Source organism: Mycteria americana, chromosome 1 (assembly GCF_035582795.1).
Source record: "Mycteria americana isolate JAX WOST 10 ecotype Jacksonville Zoo and Gardens chromosome 1, USCA_MyAme_1.0, whole genome shotgun sequence".
NCBI lineage: Eukaryota > Metazoa > Chordata > Aves > Ciconiiformes > Ciconiidae > Mycteria > Mycteria americana.
In genome coordinates, this window is record NC_134365.1 from 17,018,617 (window position 1) to 17,036,031 (window position 17,415).

Genomic DNA, 17,415 nt, shown 5'->3' on the forward strand with positions numbered 1-17,415 from the left:
ATACAAAAGGCACAATTTATATCTATTTTTCAGTATCTTTATTTTTTTATTTTGTATGTCTGTATGGCACAGTGTATGGCACTCTGTAAGCAGTGAGGAAATTCTAGTTTTCCACAAAGGTTGATGTTACAGGCTTTGGACTCTGTGTTAGGAGCATATAAGGCATCAGGTAAGCAGCCTTTTGCTTCAAAAACTGCACATTTTATTTTTTGAAACATTAAATCAAATTTAATGGTTTTAAAAAATGATCACTGAGGAAGGCTGACTGCTATCTCTTACATAATATCTCTTACATATAACCTGCACGTTCCAACTCCGCTATCTCCACAGCAGACACAAAGTTGTGCAATGATGAAGTGCTGGAGTGGGAGCCAGTGGGCATAAAATAAAAGAGAAAAAAAGAGGCGTTCGTGTTGCCATGATTACACTCAAGTTCCTACATGTTCAAACATTCAAGGAGTTTAGTCAGCCTGATATTCATTGCTTCTATTTCTGCTTTGTGGTTGTATCCAAGCACAAATCATTTCCATAGGCAGTGATTCTGTTACTTCAGTCATCAGAGAAGCACTGTTTGGATAATAAACAATCTTATTTTTGTAGTTGGGAGCAGAATTATGGCATTCTGTTCCGCTGAAATATGGACTTAAAATAGTGAAAAATTACTACAGAATATTAAAGAATTACAAAAATAGGATAAGCTCCTCTTACTCTTCCTCCTCAGTTATTGGTTCCTATATTCAGAAAATGCACACAAGTTATTTTAATGTGTTTGATGAAAACTAACCATATGATTTAAAAACAATCACTTGGCACTAAAAAAAAAAAAAAAGTGTAAAAGTGTTTGGTTCTCCTTAAGAGAGGGTAAACCCCAAAATATTCTGGTTCTAATATCAACATCCCCCCAACCCCACAGTGCAAGTTACTTGCACTTATTTGATTGCACTTATCTTCAGAATTTTATTAAAATAAAGTCAGTAGAAATTGTGGAGACAAAAGAGCACTGAACACTGCACCAATATTACTGCAGCTTTGGTAATTATTTTTCCAGTAATATTGAGAAATTTTTTAATGACTAAATGCAGTAAAATTGCTGCCTTTACCACTAAAAAAAAAAATCTACCACCTAAGGCCATTTTTCACAAAGAGGAGTTTGTGCATAGATTACAGAGCAGGACTGTGGCAGAGCAAAACTCTCGAGGCAGCAAGAACAGAAGAAAGGGTATATTTAAAACAACAGTTTAGGCTTCTCTCCCTACTTTCAAAGAAATAAAATACATTGCTTTTATTGACTAAAACACTGCATAGTCACATTTGCTCTACTTAAATGTTCCCACAGATCCGACTGCGGGGTGTATGTCTGCACTTACCAAAAAGTCACCAAAAGCTTCAGTCCTCCAGGATCTTGTGAAGTGAAAGGTCAGCAGATATGCAGAACCGAAAGAGATCTGTGAACTTTCCCCTTGGTAAGAAAACGCTAGAGTAATGGAATATCGCAAATAACTGTGGTTTGGCAAAATCTAAGAGTATGCTGTGATACACGCAAGACAGAATGGGAAGTACAGAGTGGAGATCATGATTAAAAAACAACAAACCCTAAGCAAAGCAATTTCTCAGCCAGTGTATCTTATCAGTGTCTTTGTGTGCTGAAAAACCTCTCTGTTTTATTGACAAAATAATCTGCAGTGAAAGCAGGCCTACTCAGTAACTGAAAGTTAGCTGTACTGCTCTGGCTCAGATTTTGACAACATTTTCCTAGCTTTACTTCGAGTTGTGTATTAAAAAACCCAAAAGCCAGAAGGAGCTCTATCCAGATCTCTATCCTATCCCCACTGGCAGAAAGTCTAATAAGCTCCAAGATTACCCCACATCTACTCTACATAACTTTCCAGCAGCCCATTATGGACACCATTTGTGCAGCCTCCTAAGAAGAAGTGAGAAATAGATCTTACTTAGTCTTGTCTTGCTGGTCTTGGCTTACAGCGCTTTTTGGAAGGCACCTGGATGTTTTGATAAGCGATGCCTGATTTTTAAAAGCAAAGTGCTCTCTCAAATCAAAGATATCATTTCTTCATCCTGAAGCTTGTGTCACTATCTAAACATCATCACTGCACTCTGTCCAAAGAGGACTGTTTTATAACAGTAATGTGACTTGATTTCAGTCTGCATATGCCAAGTTACAGCGAGGTAGGTGGCCTCACTCTCCATTTCTAGGGGAAGGCTGGACTCCTCAGCTCTCCTGTGAATGCCTAATAACACATATTTCAAACCTACTTTTACACACACATCCTAAACTAATGCTTTATCATATACCACTGATGCAGTTACCTCATTACTTCATTTTCAAAGTGTGAAAGGACTCGAAGTATTTTTTAAGTACTCTGATCCTCCCCCTGTAATTTCAAATACTATACCTTTTCCAAACAAGTGCAGAAGTAGGAATAAGAAATTAGGGCGAGAGAAAAATAAAGCAGCAAGACAACTGCCTTTATTGTTACTTCCTTTGTGCGAACTTAGCCTGGTTTTGCTGCAGGGACCGCACGAATCGCTCGGGGTTGTTTTTGCCCAATTACGCTGCAACAGCACAATACCGGCTTCCTTTTGACGAGAGGACAGGAAATAAATTACGCCTATTTTGAAAGCGCAGCCCCGGAGACGCCGTGCTGCCCGGCTCCCTCCCGCAGCCGCCCGGCCCGGTTTCCGACCCGAGGCTGCCCCTCAGCCACCCTCGCCCGCCTCCCGTCGCGCCGAGCCGCCGCTCGCCCCGCACCAGGCGCCCCCCCCGCGGCGGCGTTACGGACCCCCCGCCCCGGGGAGGGCTCGGGCGGGCGCCGGGGGTGACACGGTGCCCCGCCGCCGCCGGGGCTGCCGAGCTCTCCCCGTCGTCGCCGTGTCCGTCCCCCCCCCCCCGCGCCGCTGACGGGGCCGGGGCCGGGGCCGGAGGCGGTGCCTGCTCCGCAGGGCAGGCGGAAGGAAAGGGCCGGCCGCAGCCTGAGGGGAGCTGGGGCGCTACCGGGCCGAGCTCAGGGAACCCGCCGTCCAGCCAGGCCGAGCTCCGGGGGATCAACGCTGCAGCTGGGGCCGAGCTCCGGGGCACCTGCTGTCAAGCCGGGGCCAAGTGCCGGAGGACCCGCGCTTGCTGCGGCTGCCGCAGCCGGTGGTGCTGCCGCGGCGGCCGGGCCCCGAGCGGGCGGCTGCGGCCGGGGCCGGCGCCGCGGTGCGGGGAAGCCGGGCCGCTGCCGGTGCCGCCCCGCGCCGCACAGCCAATGGTGGTCGGCGGGGCGGGCTGCGCGGCGCCGGGCTGCGTGGTGCAACGCGCCGCGCTTTGAAGGCAACCATCGCCCCTCGGAGGCAGGGCTCGTTCGCCATCTGTCAGGGCAGGGCGGCCGGCGGGCAGCCGGGGCCCCCGGCGGCCCGATGAAGACCCGGCGGGGCCGACCTTCCCGCGGGGCATGAGCCGCCCCCGCTAGGACCGGCGCGAAGCGGTGCCTCCGGCGGGGCAGGATGACCCACATGCTGCATGCGGCGGCCCGGCGGGTGCAATGGAGCAGGGCGAGCGCCGCGAAGAGGGCTGCGTGCCTGCTGGCTGCGGCGTACGGGCTCAAAATCCTCTATCCCATCATCCGCAGGCGCATGAAGCGAGCGGGCTGCACAGGCGGCTCGCAGGATGCCGGCCGGGCTGACGGGGGCCGGGAGGCGCCGCACCGCGCCGGCAGCCGGGGCAGAGCCTCCCCGGCGGTGAACGCGGAATTTTTCAAGCAGCTGCTGGAACTTCGCAAGCTGTTCTTCCCAAAACTGGTGAGCGCCGAGCTGGGCTTGCTCTGCCTCCACTCAGTCGCTCTGGTTTCTAGGACCTTCCTCTCCATCTATGTGGCCGCCCTCGATGGGAAGATTGTGAAAAGCATCGTGGAAAAAAAGCCCAGGAGCTTTGTCTTCAAATTAATCAAATGGCTGATGATTGCAATCCCGGCCACTTTCGTGAACAGCACCATACGGTACCTGGAGTGCAAGCTGGCCCTTGCCTTCCGCACGCGCCTGGTGGATCACGCCTATGAGACCTACTTTGCCAACCAGACTTACTACAGGGTGATCAGCATGGACGGGCGGTTGGCCAACCCTGACCAGTCTCTCACTGAGGACATCATGATGTTCTCACAGTCTGTGGCACATCTCTACTCCAACCTCACCAAGCCCATCCTGGATGTCGTGCTCACCTCCTACACCCTCATCTGCACAGCACGGTCCCGGGGGGCTAACCCCATCGGGCCCACGCTCCTGGCTGGACTCCTTGTCTACTCCACGGCCCGCGTGCTCAAAGCCTGCTCTCCCAAGTTTGGCAAGCTGGTGGCTGAGGAGGCGCACAAGAAGGGCTATCTGCGCTTCATGCATTCGCGCATCATTGCCAATGTGGAAGAGATCGCCTTTTACCGAGGGCACAAGGTAAGGAGGAGAAAAATCGGAGGGTGTTGGGGTTGCTTCTGCAGTGCCGGAGCTGACCCACACTTCCTTTGCTGCCCTCCCCGAGCACTTTGGGTGCCTCTGACATTTAAACCTGTTCACTGCTGGCACTTCCCGTTTCCTAGGAAAATGCAATCTCGCAGGCAGTATCTGGGGGGAGCGGACCATAGTTCCCTCGGGCTCTGACAATGTTCCTGTTTTGCAGCTGAATCCTATGTGTTTCTAGAAAGCTAATCTCCGATTTTCCCCCACCCAGTCCATTCCGCTTAACTTTTCCAGGCTTTTTTTTTTTTTTAACCCATGTTTATGAACTACCAGATTTAATGCTGCAGAAACAGCAACCAGGGCACACCAGAAAGTCTAGGGGAGAACTCTGTGATAGCGCAGAGAGCACTACAACCTTTGACACTCTTCTACATAGCTAAGCAAAGATGTAGTCATCAGTCTTAAAATAGCTTAAGTACAGTACTTCAGCAGTCACAGTTACATAAACTAATGGCTTGTTTTAAAGCCACCTTATTAATGAACTCTTCATATTTTTACTAGAAGTGAATTTTGGCTGTAACACCTTTCAAACACGATTTGGAAAAAAAAGTTGTTTCATGTAAGGTGAAAATGAAAGCTGGAAACCAGCCTGAAGTATTACTCTTTCAGTCCAAGCAATGATTATATAATGCAAATGGTTTATTTTGGTAGAAGCAGTCGTTCTCAAAAGTTGCCTATAGTAATGCTTTAAGTGCAGCTAAATTAAACATTTTTTCAATTCCCACATATACTGGGTTGAACTGAATGCATTATATCATATTGACTTGCAACTGTCTTTGACTTGTTAAACCTCTTGGGATAGTTCTTTCTTCCTCCAGACTGCTTGCAAAACCAAGCAGCATTGCATTTCAGGGATCAGCTCTGCAAGTTTAAGTCATTGGAGGTAATTGATCCCCAAATACTTTCCAATATGAGGAGTTTCAGCTGCTGTGAAACTCTACAGCTGCAGCTTCGTTAAAAGGATGTGGAATCAATCTTATTTTGGTTGTTAGAATCAGCTGTTTTGACAGCCTTGTATGTTGTTCTTGTATATATCAGAGATCTTAAAAAAGCTGAAAACCTGTGGATGTGCTACCGAGGGATGATGGTGTAAATAAGAACCAGGTCCACTGACTTCCATAAAGCTGTGCACTTTTTCTGTGAGACTGCAGCACTGTGAAAATAAAGGACCATGCAGCATATGTGACTCAGAAGTCACAGCTCTCGGTACCCAATTATGTCATGCACGTACGTGAATGTATCTTCTATGACATGTGCATCTTTGTTGCATTGTACAAATGTTTTCTTTTTTAACTGTAGGTAGAAATGAAACAACTGCAAAAAAGCTACAAGGCTTTGACAGATCAAATGAATCTCATTTTGTCCAAACGTTTATGGTACATCATGATAGAGCAATTCCTGATGAAGTATGTCTGGAGTAGCTGCGGTATGATTATGGTTGCTGTGCCCATCATCACCGCGACGGGATTTGCAGATGGCGGTAATACCATTTTTTACTTAATTTCTAAATGTTTCTTTAAAGTTACTTTCTCAAAAGACTGTACTTCCCCTGAATGCCATTCATATTTATCTATTATTCACAGACTTTATTACAATGTCCGTGTCTTGTGTGTAACTTTCAAGCATAGCAAGTCAGCTGAGGAAAGAGCAACACAAAAGATCCAACTTTGAACATAAGCCTGATAAACAGCATGAATTCAGGACTTAGAGGATCCTCATGTCACATGAGATTATAATGATAATTGCAGTCCTTTTTCACTAGCCACTGTTGGGATGGCAGGCTGATTTTTGCAGCATCTCCTGCTACTTTACAAAATGATACTATTAACTTTCCTAGAGTGCTTATCTCCTCCTCCCATAAACTGTAGTGTAATTATAGCTAATTATTCTCTTATGCATTGACCTGTTAGGAACCGCCGTTTTTCCCTGACTCCCTGGGAGAAGAGAAAGTGAAATTCAGATTCCAGGCTTGGATGGTATAATTTTCGACATCCTATCATAACTTTCCAGGAAGTGAAGCAAGACCCAAGTAGCATTGGTATTGCAGATGCTATTTAAAAAAAAAAAAAAGAGAGCAGAAAGTCAAGTGGGGAAGTTTACCTCAACAGGCTTCCTTGTGCACAATTAGAACCATAGAATATATTACAAATTCCATAGGATTCTTTAAGCACAGATCCTACAATGTCTGCGGAAGGATCAGTTCTAAGTTGGGTATATTTAATCAGGAATGAGTGAATTCTTTTCCTTGCAGGTCTTGGTAGTTATATTCCAAATCAGGGCTGTCCAACAGGACAAGCTTGGTTCGACCTGTAGGATGACTTTGTGCAGCCCCCACATGGTTTAGCTGACTTGCAGTTTTGTTGGTAACATGGCTGGGTGTTCAGCTGTCTGAGCCGCTGCCTATCACATGGCTCAGGAGGGCACTACATCAGGAGCCTGGCTGGCATCCTGGTAACAGCTTGAAAAATATAAGGAGCTCCTATTCCAACCAGAAGAGTTTGTACAAAGCCATTTCACCTCACAGTGAAGGTTATCAGCACAACAGAAACGGTGATAAAAGTCTTTCTGCTAAGACAGGAATGAGTACAGTCAAGAAAAAGATCGTTTAACCACACATTGTGAATATCTCCTTGGTATTACAGCATGAATACAAAAAAGACTCATATTCATGCTAAACTAAATAACATTCCTGTTACTCATGAGTATTCTTTTGATAAATACTTTTCAAATGGGGGAGAAAAGAAAGACGCAGTGATGGCTCATGTTGTAAAGCGGAGGAATATTTGCCACCAGCAACATAAAACATTAAAGCATGGGGCTTATTATGGAGGCCTGAGGCATATCATAATGATGGATCATAAACATAATACTGACAAATCAACTCTGTCAAGAGCAGTTTGAAGTATAATGGGTATTCAAAGAATCAAGCAGACCTGAACTTACCATTGGCCTGCTTGGGAAGACAGCCCTTTGTGTCTCAGCAGGTCAGATGCAAGTTTGTTCAGATCTGAAGGAACAGATAGTGGATTTATTACTTTAGGATAAATCACCAGAATCAGGGATATGTACAAAACTGGTACCATGACCAGACCTGAGACTAAAGGTGTAAAGCAATAGATTTTGTACACTTCTTCAGAGGGGGAAAAAAAAAAATCCTGCAATAAAAAGAAAAAAGAATCTTCTATGACAGTGATATTTACTGTTATCTAGATAGTAATAATCTAAATATCTACTAAGATATTACTAATTCTGTTACATATTTCAGGGAAGAAACTAACTGGCAAAGCCAAGATTCCCATTTGATAACATTTCTCATTCTTTTTGTATTAAATGATTGGTGTTCCAAACGTCGTGTGTCTCATTAGTTTCTGGAAAGTAACTATTTTTGGCAGCAAGACTTTGATTTCTCTAGACACAGTGAACACTTATCTTTTTTTATAAAAAAAGTATGACTATCAATTACATACATGAAGATGAAAAGGGAAATGTTAGATTCTGTATGAAACAGAGACAGTCTGTCTGCCCTGTTACAATGCACCACTTCTTCAAACACAGGAGGCCAGCCGTATGAAAAATGTTTTGGACAAAAAGTTCAAGAAAAGTAATCTTGGTGGGTTAGGCATGTAATATAAGAGCTTGTGTTTTGGAACGGTGAAATGCTGGTGAAATGGTGAAATTTGTAGAGATCTCTTAACTCTTGCTAGATGAGCTAGCCTGGGTGCTGGAAGCAGCTGTCAATAAATTCTGCATTTACATACAGGAGGAATGCTGCATTAGCATAGTTAAACCATAGCTGATTCCTAAATTATTTAATTTTGGTGGTTCTATGTAACATGGGCTGCATGGGCTGTAATCCCAACAAGACCAGCAAAAATTGGTTCTCTGAGAAGTAAGAAACAAGTTTCAATTTAGTTCTTACTAATGAATTAACTGAATTCTCTCTATCCCCTAAGTTTCCTAAGTTCATTATTCTTGGAGTGGAAATGACTTTTTAAAATAAGTGAGAACTACATGAGCAAGGATTTTGTAATCTCTCCCTTTGCAAGAGGTTTTTTGTCTTCCCCCCCCCCCCCCCCAAAAAAAGCATGGCTCTTGTGGCTAGATTGCATACAACTAGTTGGCAGTGTACTGATGTTGTATAATTTAAGCTAAAAAATTTGAACATGTATCTCAATTAAAATAGTTATTAAAAACATCTGAGGCCAGAAAGAGTAACATATAGATGGTGTGTATATTTATAAATGCAAAATTATGATGTAAGAATTTAAAAAAAAGTTTTTCCTAAATTATCCATAGTGTATTTCAGTGATTCAGATGTAATTCTGTGGGGATACCTTTATGGATGTGTAAATGAAAACAAAATAACTTTCAGATTTAACTAATAGAGATAGAAAGATACATCTGGCTTTGGTATTGCATGTAGATTTCTAGACACCAGATTTCTAGAATCTGATCTTGTCAGGGAGGTGAGACAGTTACTCACCAAGTAAAAAAAATACTGTTTGCTATACTCTTCCATTGCTTGACTTAGCCCATAAAATTTACAGTTGCATCACACCTGCAGGGAATTCCTCCTAGATTTTCTTGACCATAAGCACTGTGCAAACATCACAGAGGATGTTAATAACAATTACTAATACAGGTGTTACCACACTGGATCCACCTATTACCCTACCTAGCCTGATGCCTAGCAGCAGCTTAGCTTAAAAAAGAAACTTTAAAAAAACTTTACAAACTTAAAAAAAAAAAGTTCCAGACCCTGTTCTGCAACAGACTTAAGCAATATATAAAGATATATATGTAAAGTTATGTGATGCAGAAAACCTTTGAGACCTTTCATTCTAAATCTTGCATGTGAAAAATCTTTGAGTGGTTTACTACACATTGTGGTCTTCTTTTTTGTAGATGCAACTATTAACACTGAAACAACATTCAGTCTCAAAATATTCAGCCACTTCTTTTTAAATCTTGACTACTTCAAAATGCAGACATTGCAAGTTGACTATGCTGTATAAATCTGTAGGTCACATGGTAGCAAGAGAATATGTAGATATGTTAAATGTAAACATTTATTTCTCACATATCTTCTATAATTTCTGTTACTGTTTTCTCCATGCCTGTTGCTCCTGACATGTTCTTATGAGACAACTCCTTTCTTTGGAGCAAGAGTTTTCCTGGTAATCAGATGTAGTGTCATAAACAAAGCATCACAGCTTTGTTCTGGGGTCAGATGAAGAGAGAAACTGTGTTGTGAGAGGTATCCTACTTAAACCATGCCTTTGATAATAAAAGAGCTTATTGCTTTCTTATAGAAATATAATCATGTTGCCAAATTTCCATCAATATGAATGATTCCTTTTACATGAAGTCAGTAAATAAGTAAGGCTGAAAATGCGTAATTGCAAAAGTAGTAAAAATGCTATTAAAAATCTATTTTAGACCATTGCTTAAGTTTCACTTTTTTCATATTTTGAAAAATTTCAGTGGAATAATGATATATTAAAAGGAAAATTATCTAGGTAGACAAATAGTATAAAAGAATAGGATGTTTTGCATAAGAGGATGAATTCCATATACTCCCACTTATTCTTTGTTACAAAGCTATCTATGCTAGTTGCATTCACAAATTCTTTTTGACAGGTTGTCTTTGTAGGGTTAACTTTTTCTTAATCTAAAAGCTGCTCTATAACGGCTCACATTCTAATCATAATTTAATTTGTAGAGATAATTTTCAGAAGAATATTTTAACAGAAAACTTTTGTTACTTTTAGAATTGGAAGATGGCCAGAAACAGGCAATGGTCAGTGAAAGAACAGAAGCTTTTACTATATCACGAAACTTATTGATCTCTGGAGCAGATGCTATTGAAAGGATTATGTCTTCGTACAAAGAGGTACTGTACATCCGTCATACATGAAACAGAAGAGAAAAAAAGTAAAACAGAATTTACATTTAATATAAAGTATTTTAAAAAGTGCAATTTTTAAGGGCAAATTCTATTGCAACTGAATCCATGGAGATCTTTGAACTGACAGTTTGATCTTTAGAGTTAAGTCCACAAAGAGTCTAAAGTGCACAGCTGCCAGTATGGTGCAACATGTAAGTGTCATTTTTAATACCTGTGTTCAGGTGCCATCAGGGAGCCATAGAAGTTCCTGGAATGTGAGTGATAAAAGTTCAAATTCCTCCTCTATTTGGAGCACAGATGTGAATTCAGGCTGTCTGCTTCCAATGTATTGGGACTCTTCTGTTGGAAGTGTCATATTATATATGAAACGCAAAGAGAATTGAATACTTATTTCCTGGCCACCTAAACTGTAAGGCTGTTTTCAGTCTCTTGTGAACCTGTTAAATTTTAAGTAATTTTGCAAAGTAGAGAAATCTTAGCAGGAAAAAGTTCACCTTGGGACAGCAGATAGTCTAGAAGTATGGGATGTTTGTCTGGAAGATCAGAGACGTTGTTTCAGGTCCTTACCCAAATTCCAGTAAAGTTGGGCTTTCATCTGTGGTCTCTCTTGGGGGTTTCTCTGGGTCCCGGTTGTTAAGCAAAAGAGAAGCGAGGCAGCGCTATTATTCTCCTCAACGTTTCCTTCTGAATGTTGGTTCTGCATTTGCTAATTGTTTTTTGCTTGTCCCTTTGGTGGGGACCCCTTTTCCCAGTGCAGTGCGAGGAGGCACGTATTAGCTAGGCAGCTAATCAAAGACTATGGATTCCATTCCTTGGAATCCGGCCATAATAGCTACAGCTTTGTAAATTGGAGAAGGAGGGGTAGTTTCGTGCCTTCAGATATGGACTCTGACAAAGCCAGAGTCTGTGCTTTTTTTTCAGAAGGAGTTCTTCTAATGGACTGTGATTTTGACCTATGCTCCTTTAGCTGTTCCCCTGCTTGGCCTCTGCTCTAAAGATACTGCCAGATAGCCTATTATATGCTCATGTCATTTCTATTTCATTTTCAACATTTAAGTCATTTATATAATGTACATGGGGACTTATAAACACTGGGGTTTTATTTTTTGGAAACAAAAATACCCACAAAGTAGTAGGAACAACTGAACAAACTCACTTTGTTTATAACATGGTGAGATTTTAATCCAGACAGCATGAGATCAAAGACCAGTTCTATGAATTTCCATCTTAATTTTACATTTATACTTCTCTTCAAGAGACACTGCGGTACTTTAACCACATTGACATTCCCATTTCGTGACTCAGGTAGTTTTCAAAGGACAGTGTACTTCAATCCACTTCAAGTGGCAGTGAAGTTCCAGTTCTTGCCCACTTGATCCACCAAAGCAGCCTCCTTCCAGTCAATGTAATTCAGCATGCAGATGAGGTGGGCTCAACTTTTATTTGCAGGTCAATAGTTTAGATGGTAGTATTTAGTGTTTTGACAAAATGAGTTTGTAGGGGCATGGTTTAGAAACTAGAAAGTTATGTTTCTTCAGGGGCACAGTTGGTACAAGCACAATGAAAATTGGTACAATGAAAATTCATCCTTTTAAAACTATCTAATAATACATTCATAATAAGATGCCCGGGTTTAATTCTTTGCTGCCAGCAGATGGAGGCAGTTCTTTGGGAGCTCTTGGTGGTGTTGCTGCCCACAAATAGGAAGTTATCAGGTCTAGAAATCTGTTGTTTCTGTCTTCACCAGGTGGAAATTGTGACAAAAGGATCAAAAAAAAAGGAGAAAGCCTTTTAAGAGACCTCACCATCTTAAAAATGCCTAGTTCTAATCCAAGGTCTCAGATTTAGCTCTGGTACTCTAGCATGCAGTTGACAAAAGAGTAATTTCTTTTTTGTACTGTATTTTAGACAGCATGCCCTGGTGCTGCCTGTTTTACACAGGAAAGCACCCCTTTCCCACAGGAGGTTTTGGGAATACAGGGAAGTAAACGTAAATAATTATAGTTGCCAATTTTTCTTACTTCTGTGAACCTTTATTTTGCTGGCAAATGCAGAGATTTTGTTTTTCTGTTCTATGATAGGCTCTCTATTTTCAGATATGCTAATAGCTATTCTCTGCTGGTTGAAGACTGTACTGATCCACAGAAAAGAGCAGTCCCTGCAACCTCCTCATTTACTGGAGCTATCATAGCTTACGTTGGCTGAAATCTGTCGCCCTCAAACTGTCTCTGTCTGCTGGCTGGTAGGAGCGGTGGGTGGCATACGGGTTAGCACAGAATCTCAAGGAATGAAAATTGATAGGCATCTAAAGATGCATCATTGATCCTTCCAGAATAGCATTTGAGAAGCACTGACTCAGAATAGCTGGGAATGTTTTTCATGAATCTTTGGCCAAACATTTCATTTATAGAATTTGTGAAGTATAACTGAAATGAGGTATTTGTTGTTTCTCAGGTTACTGAGCTAGCAGGCTACACCGCCCGTGTCTACAACATGTTTTCAGTCTTTGATGAGGTGAAGAGAGGCATCTACAAAAGAACTGCTGTTATTCAAGGGTCTGAAAACAACAGCAAGAATGAAGATAAAGCAGAATTACACATCGATGGGCCCTTAGAAATCAAAGGTAATTGATTCATATTTGTATGTATTTTCCTGTGTGTGGGGCTGGTGCAGTGGGACGGGAGGCAAACAGAGGTTTTGTTTCTACAACAAATCAGCCTCTGAGCCTTAATACCCCAGAGACCATTTTGCCTTCCATTTTAACCTCTTGCCGTTTTGTAACTCTGTGCTTATGCAGTGCTTTTCTAATACAAAAAATTGCTCAAATATTTTCTGTGAAAACTTTCAATGAAAAAGGCACTTCAACTATACTATTATTGGTGGTGGTGGTATTATTATTCTTACACAGACAGTGCCTGCTTTCCTCAGACACTTAATTTTTTTCAGAAAACTGAGACCATAACATTTTCATCTTCAAACACCACATTATTTTGTTTGGGGTAGGAGGGAAAGACAGATTGGTTCAGTAGTTTTTGACGAAAATACTACTTTGTTTTCAGCAACTAAAAATCAGCCTGTGCTCATTTTTTCATAATTTAGTGGGAATTTTCAACTGAAAATGAGCTGACAACTTTACCCTTCCCCTCACCTCCCAAATGATCTGATCAGTATATACCTTATGCCTCCCATCCCTATCCTGTATCTTTCTGGTGCCACTATCTTTCTGTCTCCACACTCCCCAAAGCATTTTCTGTGTACATCCATTTCTTATCGTGCTCTATTATGTGCCACCTCTCTCTTCCTCTTGTGTCCAGCTTCTCTCTGAGGTACTTAAAGGCAGCTTTTGCAATGGGCTTTTCCCAATTTTCCCAACAGACCCCTTCTGCTTCTCCCCTCTGTGGTGTTGAAAAGCCTCATTCCCTCCCTTTGGCTTCTGAAAACTTAAACCTTGGTAGAATTGAAGGCACCGAAGTGCTCTTTATGAAATAACTTCTTTCAACAATTTCAAGTGCTGCCCTTCAGCACAGATTTCTCAAAGGTCCTCTGGCAAGGTTCTTCATAACAAACAGTCTGATGCAGCATGGTGGATAGCTGTGGAAATAGCTGATGTCTTAATCTTGTAGCTCTTGGTAATATTTGGCTGACGTTAAAAGAAATGGTATTTTCTAACTGTTACATTTTGTCATGTACAAGCGAAAAGGTTTGTAGTTCCTGGAGCAACAAAGTAATTTGGGGGCTCTTTTTAGATAACTGTGTTTTAAAAACAAAACCAAATACAGTTCAGATATGCAACATGCTGTTCATGTTCCCTTTTGGCCTAGTATACTTATACCCCACTCCTTTTTTCTCTGCAGCCTTTTCCCAAGATTTGATTCCACTACAGTCACACATTTCATCCAGCCTGAATTCCTCCTAAGTCGTGGTGTCTAGCATTTGCTCCTGAGTGATTGTAGGCTCTCAGAGGCAGCTAGCCAATACCAAGCATTGCACACAAGGACTTAAGTAGAATTTAGGCCAGATGAATCTAGGCCACAGGCTCCACACTTTTTATGACAAGTCCCATTGTAATACTGTTTTTCCTCCTTTCTTTTGGTCTTGATACTTCAGAAATCCCTGCAGAGTGGATTTGTATGTGGATAAAAGTACACGTGCTCACCTATGTATGTGTGTCTGCATTGTTAGAAAAGAAAAATCTTAATACTCAGCTTCCCCAAAGGCTCTTTGAACACATACTACTTATTTCCTTTTGAATCATCCAATATAAGTTTATGTAACTAAGGGGTGTCTGGTTTGTGCCTTGCACTTACTGTTGTCAATAAGAGCATTGTGAAAATATGAAAACTATTAGAATATTTTTAACAGATAATAATATTGTCTTATACATAATGTATCTAATAATTCAGAATTTTAAAGTTGAAATAGAATTTTGTACTTGTACAAATGCTGTCAAATTGTATTTCTGATTACACATAAATATGCTTTAAAAGCATGCTAAAGTTGCAGTCAAACACTGTGAAGTTAGGAAACAAGAATTAAGTTTACTTAATACTTACTTAGCTTACTATTTTTTATCATAGATTTATTTTAACTAGAATTTCTCCACCGTATCCAAGTGGCTCAAAAACATAAATTTTGCAGAATTTGCTCGAGATCATGAAGGATAATTTCCTGTGGAGGCATAGTCAGATGAATGCAAGTCCTTCATAAGTATTCATGTGGTTGGAGTGACTGGTATGACTCTTTTTCACAAAAGTATGTCTTGGCCAAATTTGTTAGCATTTTTGTGAATCCATCAAAATACACATGCCTGGTGTGGTGTGGTTGATCTCCCAGTTGCCTATCAAGTGCCTTTGTAGGACTCTGAAGGCAATAGAGTCTCAGTGTGATGAGAAGGCTGCAATAATTTTTTTTTAACAGCAAAACACTTTCATTTTCCATAATCTCATGTTGGACACCATAGGACTGTTTTAAATAAAACTTATTTTAGGAAAAAAAGAATGCTTGGGCTGATACATGGCACAGAAATTTTTGCCCAGGTTGTTACAGTTTGGCAAAGTCAGAAGCAATTGAACAAAGAGCCTCTTAATGGAAAATGTAAAACTAACCTTAACTGAAGGAAATGGTACCAGATCCTTTTATAATAAACTCAACTTTTCCTTAGTTCCATTTTATTTTGTTCAGAGTGTCTAACTTATAAAATAAGCAGCCTTCTAATACAAAGAGAAATCTCTTTCCTTTGCATCTTGTCTGGAAAGGTAATTTCTGATATTTGTCTAGGAGCCCAGCTGTTTGGGTTCTGTTAGAGAAGCCCATTAACAGGCAACTGAGAAGTTAGCGTTGGTTTCATTTTTTTACTGTTTCTAGAAGAATTTATTTCGAGGTCCTTGTGTTACAGAGTATACAAATGTCCGATTGAGATTGTATATTTAAATTTTCCAGAAATCCAAATAGTAAGTGTAGCTACTGGAGTGAAATGTTATACGGGTTTCCACAAATACTTACAAGACACGTTTACAGTGTCTGTGGCTTCAAAAAGAGATGGAAGCAAGCCATTAAATGTTTTCTCCTTTGCCGCTGTTGCTGGAGGAGACTGAACTGGGCTCTGAGTTTCAGAGCTGGTAGTGAAAGTAGATTCCATTTTCTAATTAAATTAGAGAAGGTAAAGAAGAGAAGGTAAACTGGTCTGCCTGTGGCTAAGGCTGTCCTTGAACTTTTTTACTGTTGATATTGACCCCCTACTTAAAATAAAATACAGTGAATACAGGTAGGATGTGAATAAACATGTCTTTATAGTGCATTATATATTTATGATGCATATTGTGCATTGAATTTATGATCAAATTTAGGATTCATTGCACACTCTTGGCTACTGCTTACAGTGTCTTTCTGACTAGCTGAGATTTATTATCCAGAGTTTCCACTAGGGGAATCTGGAGCACATAAAAGAGTTGTTTGAAACTCACCAGTTTATACTTCTCAGCCATGCACAGAGACTGTCACATATCATTGCTTAATGGCAGGTTTCACAAACTCTAATTATTTTTTTTTTCTTTCTAGGGAAAGTTATCGATGTTGATCATGGAATTGTTTGTGAAAATGTTCCTATTATTACTCCGAATGGCGATGTGGTGGTTTCCAGACTAAACTTCAAAGTAAGATGATATGCAAGAATCTTCTGATTGTTGCCATCACATTAACATAAACAGCACAGAATTCATGTACCTTATGTTAAGTACTTGGAGAAGCATATGGATAAAAGGGGAAGTCCAGAAAGGTAGGCATAGTAGCTCAATAGAGGCAGACATATGTAGTTTATCCTGCTCAAAGAAAGAGAAGAGAGGATTTCTGGTGCTGTTGCCAGGTGAAAAACCAACCTGAGATTTTCAAAGGTGTATATGGGAGCCTGCATCCATCTTTATTTAATTTCAGTGAAATTGGGATGCTTTACTCACATAGGCTCCTTCAAAAGTCTGAGTTCACAGCAACAGTGAAAAAGTGGATTCTGTAGTTTTGCTTGATCACCACAAAGAGCAGTACTAACTAATAGTTGACAGCATAGTTCACAAGCCCAACTGTGGAGTCTTTACTTATTAAAAACTTGTGTTGTTCTTAAAAAGCTATTCCAGATACCACTCAGTACCTGCTCACAATTTTAATGGATGACCTTTACTGAATTACTCCCATATATATCCTGATCTTATGTTCCAGTACAGATGTTATTATTTTAAAAAATAGTTGAAGTTATCAGAACACTAACATTAATAATTCCAGCAGGTCCTTTAATTTAGCTAAAGCAGAGTGTTCCTCTTGCCACCTCTGTTGGTATAAAAATTAGCAACTAGGAAGACAGGGTCCTAGCTATGGCAAAACTTGCAATGGCTTCAGTGTAGGAATTTCAGATTTGTAAAGTTACAACTTTATGGTCAAGGAGACAGTTATATTTATTCGTTTGGCTCAAGAGACAAAACCAACAGAAAATATAACATAGTCAATATATTTATGTAAAG

The 17,415-nt window shown here is 40.9% G+C and overlaps 2 protein-coding genes across 2 annotated transcripts in view; both read left to right on the top strand.

The window, feature by feature from the left end:
* SLC2A13 (solute carrier family 2 member 13) overlaps positions 1 to 1,428 on the top strand; it is a 206,044-nt gene extending 204,616 nt beyond the window's left edge. The window contains exon 11 of the mRNA XM_075492063.1: positions 1,337 to 1,428. Within this exon, the coding sequence (XP_075348178.1) occupies positions 1,337 to 1,413 (77 nt within the window). The 3' untranslated portion in view covers positions 1,414 to 1,428. The remainder of the gene's footprint in view (positions 1 to 1,336) is intronic.
* A 1,258-nt stretch (positions 1,429 to 2,686) lies between these two features.
* Positions 2,687 to 17,415, top strand: part of ABCD2 (ATP binding cassette subfamily D member 2) — a 48,504-nt gene continuing 33,775 nt past the window's right edge. Inside the window, exons 1-5 of the mRNA XM_075492061.1 lie at positions 2,687 to 4,437; positions 5,800 to 5,980; positions 10,272 to 10,393; positions 12,863 to 13,031; positions 16,466 to 16,560. Coding sequence (XP_075348176.1) covers positions 3,502 to 4,437; positions 5,800 to 5,980; positions 10,272 to 10,393; positions 12,863 to 13,031; positions 16,466 to 16,560 — 1,503 coding nt within the window. The 5' untranslated portion in view covers positions 2,687 to 3,501. The remainder of the gene's footprint in view (positions 4,438 to 5,799; positions 5,981 to 10,271; positions 10,394 to 12,862; positions 13,032 to 16,465; positions 16,561 to 17,415) is intronic.